Raw genomic sequence first — 13,523 nt, 5'->3', positions numbered from 1 at the left:
TAAATAAATTATTGTAAATTGAATGTAAATTAATTGTAAATTAAGCATAAATTTACTATCAGTTGGTGATAATTTTTTTTCCTTGTACAATTAATTATAAACAAAATTAATTATACCCTCGAATAATGGTAGAATTTTTCCTCCAGAACAATAATTTCTTTCATTATACTCATTTTTCGCAATTACAACCCGTAATTGTTATATTATATGTCTACAAAAATCATAATTATATTGACAGTGCTATTTTATTCAACAGTGTGAAAATGAACTATTTCACGAGCACGTTACTTATTGTACATCTTGATAGCAAAAAAGAAAAAAATATGTGAATTTTCATTTATGTTTAATCTTTATTCTCATTTTATATTTATACACGTGAGTATATCGAGCACTATTAGATTTATGAGAACAAAAGGTGTGTTTTCGACAGATTCATTGTATTATCATGACTGTCATCTAGACATTGTTGTTGTTAGAGCATATTGCCACTCACTAAACGCGAAATGGTAGCAAGTGGTACCGCCACTACTAGTATAAAGTGAACCCCCAAAGGAAAGGATGTTTCCTCTGTACGCCTCTACACTGTTTTCAATGCTTTGGTGGTAGAAGATCTTGTGGTATATAAATGTCTCGAAAACAAGTGCGCCCGAGCATACACAAGAAAGCGAGTGTACGAGCGAGTTTCTGTCAAAAAATAAATTAAATAAAACAATCTTTTTTTTCTCGGTTCGTTTACTGACGACGATCCGTTTAATTCGCAAGTGCCAATATGAGGGCTTTAATTGTAAGTAATTATAAGTGTGAAACGTTAAATCTTCAATTACTCGTTGTCTTCTGGTTACATTTATTCAAATTATGCGGTGCGTGCTACAGAGTATTTTTTTCCCCTTATTTTTGAAGGAAGAATTTTTAAATCGAATCGGTGTTCAGTATTTGCAAATTTTTGTCCTTCGTTTTTCCTTATAAGTTTTTTATTTTTTTTTTCTCTGTGAATTTTTTTTATCGCTTTTTCATTATTTATTATATATAGTGACGCGGTTTTCTTCATTTTATTATACTCTTCTTTTGTTCGTCTCACGAGTGTACAATTAATTTGTGCGACAATAAGGAAGTGGGAATTGGATTGTCGACTATATAGCAGATTGAGTTTATAAATTAAACAAAAAAGAAAAAAAAAAAAGTTTCCGCACTTGGGAAGAAATTCAAAGTGAAGATTATTGTCAATTATAAATTGTTTTGTGGATGGGAAAAATTTCACACGTTCAATTGTTACATTTTACACGTTCTTTTCTTAATATACATCATCATCATCATCTGAAATTAAATTTTTTATTTCAAATGCGTAAGAAATTTTTTAACAAAAGAATAAGTTAATCTTGTAGAAAAAAATTGGTATTTAATTAGTTTAGTTAATTAATTAATTAATAAAAATAAAAAAAAATAATAATAGTTAATTATAAATTGAAAATAAATTGAAATTCATTATAAATAGTTTATTATAAATTAATTGTAAAATAATTATAAATTAATTGTAAATTAATTATAAATTATAATTCAGTACAAATTAATAAAAAACAATAATAAAAATATAATAACAATTTAATATTAATAATAAAATTCCAATAATAATTAATATTAATATAAAAATTGATATTAATAATTTATTAATCAAGTTCAAAAAATTATAAATTTATTAGTGCTCTTTTCAACGTAAGTACAAAGATTTTTTCTTATTTATTTCTTTGTAATAATTATTTTTTTTATGATTCTAGTGTTTAAATTTTAATTGTTGAAAATAATTTAAAATTTTTTTTTAAATATTAGTAGAAAGTGATAATAATTTGAATACAATATTAATGAAGTCAAATCAATTATTTAATTTTTATACAAAATAAATGAACTCAGATAAATTATTTTAATTATTATTATTTAAATTAAACGATAATATAATTGTTATTTTATTAGTTATTGTTAAACGTTATTATTAATTATTTATAAGAAAATAAAAACTATTAGAAGCAATAATTTAGTTTTAAAATATTATAACATTTTTAAACTTTATATTATTTATTTATTTTAATATTTATTAATTTTATTATTTATTTATTTCCATTTTTTGAAAATTCTATACATTGAAAAAAAAATTTATTTGGTTCAAATACCATTTAATTGATTTAAGTAAATATTATTTGAGTCAAGTAAATATTTATTTACTAACAGACAAGTAATCGGTTATTTGAATAAAATAAATTTTTTTAGTGTATAAACTTTTTACTATAAAATTTTTAACTTACAAAATTTCGAATAAATAAAATTTTTTTTTCAAGAATTTGAATAAAATGTTAAAAAAGTTTAAAAATTGACAATAAATTATTGAAGTTTATGTAAAAGTTAATTAAATATTAAATATTAGCAATAATTTGTTATTTTTTTTAATTATTAATTTACAATCATTAATTAACAGTATTTAATTAAAATTTTTTTTGTTAAGGATTATATTTGACATTAATTTCAATTTGAATTTCTTCCATAGCGCCAATCTGTCACGAATCTGCAACTAAAATGTTATATTTTCAGATTTATTTTTCAATATAAAATCTGAGTCAATCAGTTTCGAAGTTACAAATCAAATTTTAGATTTTTTGAATTCGAATAATTTTTATTTCCTTTTTTTTCCGAAATTTGTATTTCAATTTGAAATCTATAAGAAAATCATGATCCTAAAGTTCTGAACGTTCAAATGAACGAAATTTATGTATTCTTTCTTCAAATTAAATGTTTATAACAAAAATTTTGCGTCACTATAAAAAAATTTAATAATAAAGTTTTTGCATTTAAAATTTAATTTTTTAATTTTAATTCAAATCAGTAATTTTTGAAAATATGATTAATAAGAAATATTTCGTTCATTTGAACGTTCAAAACTTGTAAATCATGAAAATCTGTTTTGAAATTAAAAATGAAATTCGAGATTTTTCAAATTCGAATGATTTTCATTTATTTTTTTGTGTTTTTTTAAGATTTATATTTCAATCCAAATTCTACAAAAATCAATCCATTTTCAAATTTGTTGCTTCTTTTTTGAAAATACTTAAAATCCAAAATCTAAAAATTCGTTTCGGAAATTTAAAATAAAATTCTTTTTGAATCAAAAATAATTTTTTCTCGTAATCAAAATATCTTTTGAAATCGGATAATTTTTCTTCTTTTGCTGCTTCGTATTTGAAAGTATTTGAAATCCAAAATCAAATTCCTTTTGAATCCAAAATAATTTTTATTTTAATCAAAACATTTTTTGAATCCAAATAATTTTTCTTCTTTTACTGTTTTTTTTTTATAGTACATAAAATTCCAAATCTAAAAATTTGTTTCGAAAACTTAAAATCAAATTCCTTTTCAATCAAAAATGATTTTTTTTCGTAATTATAATAAATCTTCTAGATCAAAATAATTTTTTCTCCTTTGATTATTCATTTTAAAGTTACTTTAAATTCCAAATCTAAAAATTTGTTTCGAAAGTTAAAAATCAAATTCCTTTTCAATCAAAAATGATTTATTTTTCTAACGAAAAAATCTTTTGAATCCAAATGATTTTTTTTTCTTTTGTTGCTTCTTTTTTGAAAGTATTTAAAATCCGAAATCTAAAAATTCGTTTTCAAAATCAAATTCCTTTTGAATCCAAAATAATTTTTTTTTTGGAATCAAAATATTTTTTGAATCCAGATAATTTTTCTTCTTTTACTGCTTTTTTAAAGTATGTACATAAAATTCCAAATCTAAAAATTTGTTTCGAAAATTCAAAATCAAATTCCTTTTCAATCAAAAATGATTTTTTTTTTCATAATTAATACATCTTCTGAATAAAAATAATTTTTTCTCCTTTGATTATTCATTTTAAAGTTTCTTAAAATTCCAAATCAAAAAATTTATTTCGAAAATTCAAAATCAAATTTCTTTTGAATAAAGAATTTTTTTTTCATAACGAAAAAATCTGTTGAATTCAGATGATTTTTTTTCTTTTGTTGCTTCTTTTTTGAAAGTATTTAGAATCCGAAATCTAAAAATTTGTTTTCAACATTCGAAATCAAATTCCTTTTGAATCCAAAATAAATTTCTCTCCTAATCAAAACATCTTTTGACCTCTTTTGAATTCAAATGATTTTTTCTTTTTTACTTCTTCTCTTCGAAAGTAAAAGAAATCCAAAATCTAAAAATTCGTTTCGAAAATTAAAATTTGAATTCCTTTTGAATTCAAAATGACTTTTTCGCGAAATCAAATTTTTTAATCCAAATAATTTTTCTTCTTTTGCGGCTTCTTTTTTGAAAGTATTTGAAATCTAAAATCTGAAAATTCGTTTCCAAAAATAATAATTGAATTCCTTTTGAGTCCAAAATAATTTTCTCTCGTCTTATGATCTTTTTTGAATCCAATGATTTTTCTTCTTCTGCTTCTTCTCATTGAACGAATATTTACGTGTAAAATCCAAAATCTAAAAATTCGTTTGGAAAATTCAAAATCAAATTCCCTTTCCTTTGAGTCGAAAATATTAGAATTAATTTCTTTTTTTTATCTAAAACAGAAATAAAGATTTCAATTTAAGAGAAAACTGATGCCAAGGACAAGTGTTCCACCTTTATAAATGAAATATTGTCATCAAGAGCACGCCTTGGCATTAAACGAAACAAATTACACACAGGGATGTCGCGAGCATTTCTGATTCCATAATAGTCTAGCAATTCTTGCAAAATATTGTCATTATAGACTAACGCAACAGTACATTACGCTCTCTCTCTCTCTATATATAGCCGATCAAGAATAATCTTCGTTTTCTACCGGAAACAATTAACCGCATGTTCAAACGTCTTCCTCTCTCTTTCTTTCTCACCCAATTCGCCTCTTACTCTATGCCACAGGTAAAGTCGGTTCGTCAGGTGCTGAATAAAGAGTCCAGTGCGCATAGCGTTAATCGTCGGAGCGAGTGAGAATCGCGAAAGCGTTAAGGCATATAGCTTTGAAATGAAACGTAAGCCGAAATTAGGAAGCAGATAGTAAAAAAAAATATAGGTAGGAGAAAGCCACCACCTCTTGCATTGATTCCTATGAGACGGTCACTCCTTTTTTTTATTATTTTTTTTTCTCTAAGTGACGAGACGTATCATCTTGATATGTTCACATCAATTATTTATAACACTTTAGCAAAGTTGTAATATGGACAAACGTTGACATGTTGTCTCGTAAAAATTGATTCAGTAACAAGAATAATGTACCTCTTCCTTGATGATGACAACTTTTCCTACTTAGGCTTTTAAAGCTAATCTTGTAAATTAATCTTTCAGTTCCTTTCCCTCATTTAGAACTCATTTTGAAACGTTTTCCTATCTTATATAACTGGTAACACACTCTTCCATATTATTTTTACTTTTATTACTCTCTTTTCCGAATTGCACAAAACAATGAGAACGAGAAATTATTATTTAATATTTATTTAATTTTTTTAAATAGTTCTTCACTTTCAAATATGATAGAAAATTATTTATTTAAAATTTATTATCTATTTATTGTAATTTATCTTCAGTTTTTGATTTTTGCATTAAAATTTAAAAACAAATATTTATTACCTATTTATTCTAATTATTTTAATTTGTTCCTAGCTTCTGATTTTGGAACAAAATTATTTAAACAAATGTGAAAAAAAACTTTAGCTTTTAATCTACTTTAAATAAATAAATAAAATTTATTTATTAAATAAAATTTTTAATTAAATAAATAAAATTTATTTATTAAACAAAATTATTAATTTAATTTACAATAAATTAATTTAAATAAATTACAAATAAATAAAATTTATTTATTTAAAGTTGAAATGAAAAATTGAATTTGTCTCTTCTCTGATTTTAAAAAAAAATTCAATTTTTTTCTGATCCTGATAATAATTTCAATAATTCAATAATTAACGAAGAGTCAAAATTATTCTGTCTCTTTGTTAAATTCAATTATTTTTCAAAATTTCCAATTACAATTTTTCAAAATCTAATTTAGGTACTTTAAAAATTTTTATTACAATATTCTTTAAACTGTTTCCGGTTTTTTAATGATATTAAATTCCAATAACGCGTGAAATATTTGCAATTAATTATTTTCAAAAATTCAATTATCTACAATAGATTAAATTAATATTAAAAAATCAATTTTTAGGATTTTGAATAAAATTCCTCGAAACTTGAATTATTTTTATTAAGAAGAAAACTATCAATAATAATATTGAATACTATTCAATAATATTGAATTATTTTTATTTTATTTTGAATAAATTATTTAATACTTTATCTTAATTTTCGAAAATTTTCAAATGTAACTAATGTGAGAAATTTGAATTGTAACTTTTCCAAAATTCAATTATTTGAAGAATTTAATTCTATAATTTCAATTTTAATTCAAAATTTAATATTTTAATTCTAAGACGATGAAGAAAATACGTTTAAAATTCAATTATTTATTAAATTCTTAATTTAAATTTCTAAAAATTCGATTGACTGAATCTTTAAAAAAAATGTGTAAAATATCCAATTTATTAGTTTCAATGCAATTTTTGCAATTATTCAAAATTTAATAGTTTTGTTTTTAATATTTAAATCCTAGTATTTGTTATTTTCAACAAGAATTCAATTCTTTTAATAATTTTATTTAGAAGTAAATGAATTTAAAAAAATTAAATGTCTGAAATTCAATTATTTCTAAAATCCAAATTTAGATAAAAAATAAATAAATTCTAAATAATAATTGAATTTTGAAAAATATTCAAATTATTCAAGAGACTTTCCTCAAGATTTATTAAAAATAATCTATTCAATGAATAATTTTAGTTAAAATTTCTAAATCATAACTGAATTTTAAAAGAGTTTTTAAAATATGTTTAAATCTTAAGCGAAAGTTAAATATTTCAAAAATTCAATTTATTACTTAGAATTTTTAACTAAATTTCTTCGTTAAATAGATTATTTAAAATAAATTCTAAGAAAAGTCTTCAATAATTCAACTTTTTCTCAAACTTCAATTATCAGAATACCGCTAAAATTTAATAATATCAATAATTTTTAAATTCAAAATTTCCAAAATTTAATTATTTACAAAAACTTTAATAAACTTTTTTTTAAAAATCTTAATTATTTTCAATAGAATTTTAGAAAATTGCAAATTTTCCACAATTTTTCGATTATATTTATTGGAAAATTTAATTATCTTTCAAAAAATATTTTAATTAAAATGTTATAATAAACTTAGTTATTTAAAATTTGTTGAATATTTATTAAATAATAGGTATGAATTATCTTTTTAGAATTAATTATTTATATTTTTTGTCAAAATTTTTTCGGTAATAATTCAAATTATCAAAAAATCCAATCTAAAACTTTCAAAAAACAATTTATTTTTCGTAAATTTAAAATAAAAAATTCTTTGCTAAATTAATTATTATTAATATTTTTGAGACAGTTCTTGAAGATCTCAATTATTCAACAACAAAAAATTTTAATAAAGTCTAAAATTTAATATCGGACAGAAATAAGAAAAAAAATTCAAGATTTTGTTGAATAATTCATAATGATTGTAATGTTGTTAAGATTAAAAAAATTCAAAAATATTGATGTTCTTAATTTTTAAAAAACTACACTGAAAAAAAAATTTGAATTGATCCAAATAACCGATTAATTGACTATTATCAATTAAATATTTACTTGAATCAAATAATATTTATTTGAGTCAATTAAATGGTATTTGCTTCAAATACTAAAATTATTTGTTCAGATACTATTTAATTGACTCCAATAAATATTATTTGATTCAATTAAAAATTTAATTGATAATAGTCAATTAATTGGTTATTTGAATTAAATAAATTTTTTTTCAGTGTAAATTTGGAAATTTATTTTAAAAACTCCAGTACAAAGAAAATAAAATTTCCTTCCTTAATTTTGAATTAATTATCTTTGATCCAGAAAATTATGGTTTAAATTGTTATTTATATATTATTTTTCGTCGATTTATTAATTATTATATTGATTATTATCAATTTATTTATTATTAGCAATTTATTATTAGCAATATATTGTTTTCATTATTATTATTTAAATTACTTATGTCCCAAAAGATGAAATCTTGTTTTTGCAAATTAACGTAATTATAAAAAAAAGATAAAATAATTTGTAACATATATTATATAATTTTTCTAATAAGCAAAGCAAACGCATACTCCAGAAAATGAAACCCATTAAGTAGAAAATGTTATTTTGAATCACTGAACTCGACTTGCGTAAGAATGATGATAATAATAATAATAATAATAATAATAAAAATAAAAATAGTAATATAAATAAATAATAATAATAATAATAATAATAATAATAATAAAAATATTAATAATATAAATAATAATATAAAATATAAATATAAATAACAACTAAAATAACAATAATAGTAGAAATAAAAACAAAAGCGTAAAGAAAATATGTTGAATAACATTTGGCAATTGTATATTCATATTAAGAAAATCCGTGTGATTAGATCACGTTTGTGCATTACGTCAGTGTTTCATTTTCTGAGGGGAAAATATAATTATTGTACAAGTTCCCTTTAATTTCCGTTTCCTTAAAAATTAATTAAAAAGAAATTCTCATATTTAGAATTTTTCTTGTTCTCCACAAATTCTGATTATATTTTGAATAAACGCCTTTAGGTGGATGGGGATAATTATTACAAAAACGCATAATAAAATTTTAATTTGAAGACGAAATAAATTAATTTCCTTCATTTGAACATTCAGAACTTTCGAATCATCAAAAAAAATTTTCTGAACGTAGTAAAAGCCCCGTGGCTTTTACTACGATCAGAAAAATTTTTTTGATGACGGGGTGTAATTATAAAAATGAAAAATAATCACTTACCCCAATTTTTTTTCCTGAAACAGGTGTTACTAGTGACGTGGGCATATTCAGCGTCAGCGAGACCGGAACCACCATCGTCATACTTCCCACCATCGGGAGGCGGTGGCGGCGGTGGTTATCCATCATCAATAGGCGGTACCGGTAGCGGTGGTAGTTACGGTCCACCACCAGTTCAACCATCCTCAAGTTATGGACCACCGCAAAGAAATCCTGTAATTCATAAACACGTTTACGTTCATGTTCCACCACCAGAGGCACCAGAATATAAGGCCCCCAAGTACATTGCCCCCGCACCACCCCCACAGAAGCATTATAAAATTGTCTTCATAAAGGCACCAACACCACCGACACCAACGGCACCTGCTCTCCCACCTCTTCCACCACAAGACGAGGAGAAGACTTTGATTTACGTTCTCGTTAAGAAACCAGAAGAGGCACCGGAAGTTATTCTTCCCACACAGGCGCCAACACAGCCCAGTAAACCGGAAGTCTATTTTATTCGCTACAAGACTCAGGTACGTTTCTTTTTTTTTGCAAATCTACTCCCGGTTGCCATAATAATTTAATTTTATTTTTCCCTGATTTCCAAACGAAATTTTTGAATTTTCCCCTGAATCCTAAAGAATATTCTGATTCACCTGAAAAATTATTAGATACTCAAAAAAATTTCTATTATATTTATTTACGACTTTCTTTAATTGTAAAATTATTCAAAAGCGTCAATAACTTCTTTTTTAAATAAATATTTAATCATTATTATTTTTTCGTAGAAATGAAGTTTTAAAAAAAATTCAAATTCAATCCTTTTTGAAATTTAATAATTCATAAGAATATTTATTATAAAACATGAAGATAGCAAGCTGTTTTCATAAAATTTTTATAAAATAAAAAAAATAAAACTTTTCCAAAAAAAAATTAAATTATTTACAAAAGTTTTAATAAAATCCTTCGAAAGAATTCAATTATTTTTAAAAGTATTACTATTTTTAACATCAATTCAATTATTTAAAAAAATGTAATGAAATTCGTTGTAAGAATTCAATTATTATCATAAATAATAAAATTTTTCCGAGGATTAGAATTTTTTTTAATACAATTTTAATGAATTCCTCGAAAAATGTAATTATTTTCAAACATTTTGTACAAGATTGCAATTACATTTCACAAAAAATGAAATTCTTTGCAGAAATTCAAATATTTTGAAAATCTACTATTTTAATACAATTTTTCAAAAGAATTCAATTATTTTCATAAATAATAAAATTCTCTACAGGATTTCAATTATTTAAAGAAAATATAATAAAATTCATTGCAAGAATTCAATTATTTTTATAAATAATATTTTCCACATGATTTCAAATATTTTAAAAAAATGTATTAAACATTCGTTGCAAGACTTCAATTATTATTTCCCTAAATAATAAAATTCTTCGCAGGATTTCAATTATTTTTAATACAATTTTTAAGTAAATTCTTCGAAAAATGTAATTGACTTCAAAAATTTTATTAAAATTCTTCAAAAGAAATAAATGAACAATTTTCAATTATTTTTAATAATTTTTGCAAATGTTCCTAGAGAATTTTCAAATCCATTTTGTTTACAATTCAATTTTATAAAATTTTGATTATTCGGAAATTCTTCAATTAAATATTTAGAAAAAAAAATTGAAATAATTTTTTTTTTAAATTCAATTAATCTTTTTCAAAATGCAATTATTTCTAAAAAAAATTCACGCTATAATGTCTATAACATTCAATTTTTATCTAAATTTATTACTGAAATTCAATTTTAAAACAATTTTTATTACCAAATTTTAATTTTTTTTTTAAATTCAGAATTCAATTATTTAAATACAAAAATGAAAAAATTATTGAATAAATGAATCTTTTTTAAAATTGAATTCTCATAAATAATTTTATCAACAAATTTTTAAATAATTAAACTTTTTCAACGAGGTTAATAAAATTTTCAAAATTTTCAAAAATTTATGTAAATAATTGAATTTTGGAAAAGAATTTTATTACTTTTAAAGATAATTGAAATTTTGAAGAGAATTTTTTTTAGTTTTCGAACATAATTGAATTTCTACAAACATTTGTAACTTCTCTAAAATTCAAATTTTTTTTAGTGTTTTTAACTAAAATTCTACTATAAATCCATGATTTTTAATAATTAATTAAAATAAATATATATTAAAAAATTAAATAAAACTAATTATGAATTCTAAAAATTAAATTTTTTCCAGTACTTTTAATAAAAATCCCTGACTTTTCCCTGAATTCCCTGAACTGTGGCAACCCTGCTACTATTATGGAAATTTTGTTTAAAAAAAACTTACGTCCTTTAATTTGGATGAAAATTAATTTCGGTCCTATCATCTCCAGTTCTTTCAAATCGAAATGTGCTTTCAATCAATTTCGAATATTAACTCTGAATTAAAATTTCTCATCGACTCATTCGAATTCCAAATTTCTTTTAAATCACTGCATTTCGAATCTGAAAAAGAAAAATTTGTAAATTAATTTATCTTTTAACTAAAAATTCAAAGGAAAAAATTTATTATTTATAAAAATAATAATTTAGTAATAATAACAGCAATAATATGTAAAATAGTAAAAACAGTAAAAAAATTTTCAACAATTAAAATATATAAATTCTAAAAAACTTTTCCTTCTTTTTTTGCAGAAAGAGCAACAAAATGCGGAATATGGTCCTCCACCAGCTTCAGTACCAGTTGACAGTTACGGACCACCCAGCAGTGGTCCTTACTAGATTTAGTTTAAAAATAAAATTCCATCCTAACAGAAAATCATATTATACTGATTGTGAAAATTTATACTTCATTCAGTATAACTTTACTGCCTTTTTTTAAATTTTTATTTAATTTTTTTTTTTTATTTTAAAAGATAAATCAAAAGTTCTTCTTATATTAAAAAGAGGACGCATTTTTTTTAAACATGTGAAATTTAATTTAATATTGAAATTTTGTTTGTTATATAGAACTTTTTTTTAATTTTTTCTATATTCATTAAGAATATTGAAGACGTGCGCAAATATTTTTGGCCTAGACTGAGAGATATGCTCGAAATTAAAAAATATGAGACTAAAAAAACTGTACATAAATTAGATTTATATATAAATAATGAGGGAATAATTGTGTGTTATATTATCGCATTCACATATAAAAAAGAAAAAAGTAACATTATAAATATTATGTCCATAATGTGTCATTGGATGATTTTTTTTGTGTTATTTGTAACAACCGGTTAAAATTATTATTGTGCTTTCATTCACCAAGTGCGAATTTGTTTTTTTAATTTGTATACTATAGAAAACATTCATATGTATACGTAGGAGTTGAATAAAATATTTTTTTATTTTTCTACAAATGCTTAGTTTTAGGAAAAAATACATTTTTATACTTTTTATTTAATAAAAACGGAATAATGCAAAATTTTCTATTTTTATAACTAAAAATCTGATTTAAATCCACTTATTACTTATTATTAAAACCCATTATAAAAATCTACTCCTCGAATTCATTATAAAAATCTAATATGAAAATCTAATATTAAAATCTATTATAAAATTCGATTAACAAAAGTATTTTCAGTAAAATAATTACACCACTTAAAAATAAGTTTCATGATTCATAAGTGTAAAATAAGGTAATTAATTTAATTTCTTGTTTCTTTATAATTAAAACTTAAAAGTAAAACGAATTGACAAAAATGATAAATATTTCCGAAATAAAACAAAATTCATTTCAGCAAATTAAATCAAGAACGAAAAGAATAAAACTTCCTAGTATTTTTGCACATTGTAATTTAATAACAAATAAATACATTTTAAATTAATTCAAATAACAAATAAACTTTATTATATATAATAAAAATTAATAATAACGAGAAAATCGTGTTAAGAAAAATGTCAAACGTACATTTTTTTACAAGTGAATAAAAAACTTTATCAATGAATAAAAACCCTTTCCAAATCGACTTTTTTTTATTAAAATACACTTCTTTTTTTATATATATAAAGCGGAAGTACTTTACGTGGAAATGAAACAGGATTATTATACACTATTTAGTACTTCATTAAAAAATGATTCAAGCGCAAGATACAAAATTCGAAAAGAGAAAAGATTAACTTAGTCTAAATATTTCATTTCATGTAAATAAAAGCTGTAATTTCGCCTTAAAAAAAATTAATTTTTGTTCCATTTTTGTTCAATTAAATAAAAAACATTAGTCCGCTCTTGGACTACAAATAAATAAAAAATAAAAATTTTCCTTGAATTTGAAACATTTATTTTTTACAATAAAAATTTATTCCATTTTATTTTATAATTAAAAAATTGTTTCTTTATAAAAAATAATGTTCCGCAACAAACTGAGAAGTGAAAAAAATTCTTTTCGACCAAATTAAAGTAATGATTAGGCATGCCAATAATTACTATTTGAAAAAATAATTATAACTTTGATTTCAGTTATTTTGTATCTCACACTTGAATCAACGTATTGAATCTAAAACTTTGTTACAATATTAGATAAATGTTGACTTTATTTTCTCAAAGAACCTG

General features: G+C 21.8%; 1 protein-coding gene across 1 annotated transcript; it reads left to right on the top strand.

Moving 5' to 3' along the window:
- The first annotated feature begins 619 nt into the window (after window positions 1-619).
- LOC122510615 (extensin-3-like) lies at window positions 620-11,721 on the top strand. The gene is made up of 3 exons (XM_043625387.1): window positions 620-784; window positions 8,964-9,455; window positions 11,627-11,721. Exons 1-3 carry the CDS (start codon window positions 770-772, stop codon window positions 11,711-11,713), a joined length of 594 nt encoding a protein of 197 aa, XP_043481322.1. The 5' UTR covers window positions 620-769; the 3' UTR covers window positions 11,714-11,721.
- Window positions 11,722-13,523: the final 1,802 nt, after the last annotated feature.

Source organism: Leptopilina heterotoma, unplaced genomic scaffold (genome assembly GCF_015476425.1).
Source record: "Leptopilina heterotoma isolate Lh14 unplaced genomic scaffold, ASM1547642v1 Lhet_71, whole genome shotgun sequence".
In the NCBI taxonomy this organism is placed as follows: Eukaryota; Metazoa; Arthropoda; class Insecta; order Hymenoptera; family Figitidae; genus Leptopilina; species Leptopilina heterotoma.
This window is presented reverse-complemented; position numbering and strand designations above follow the sequence as displayed.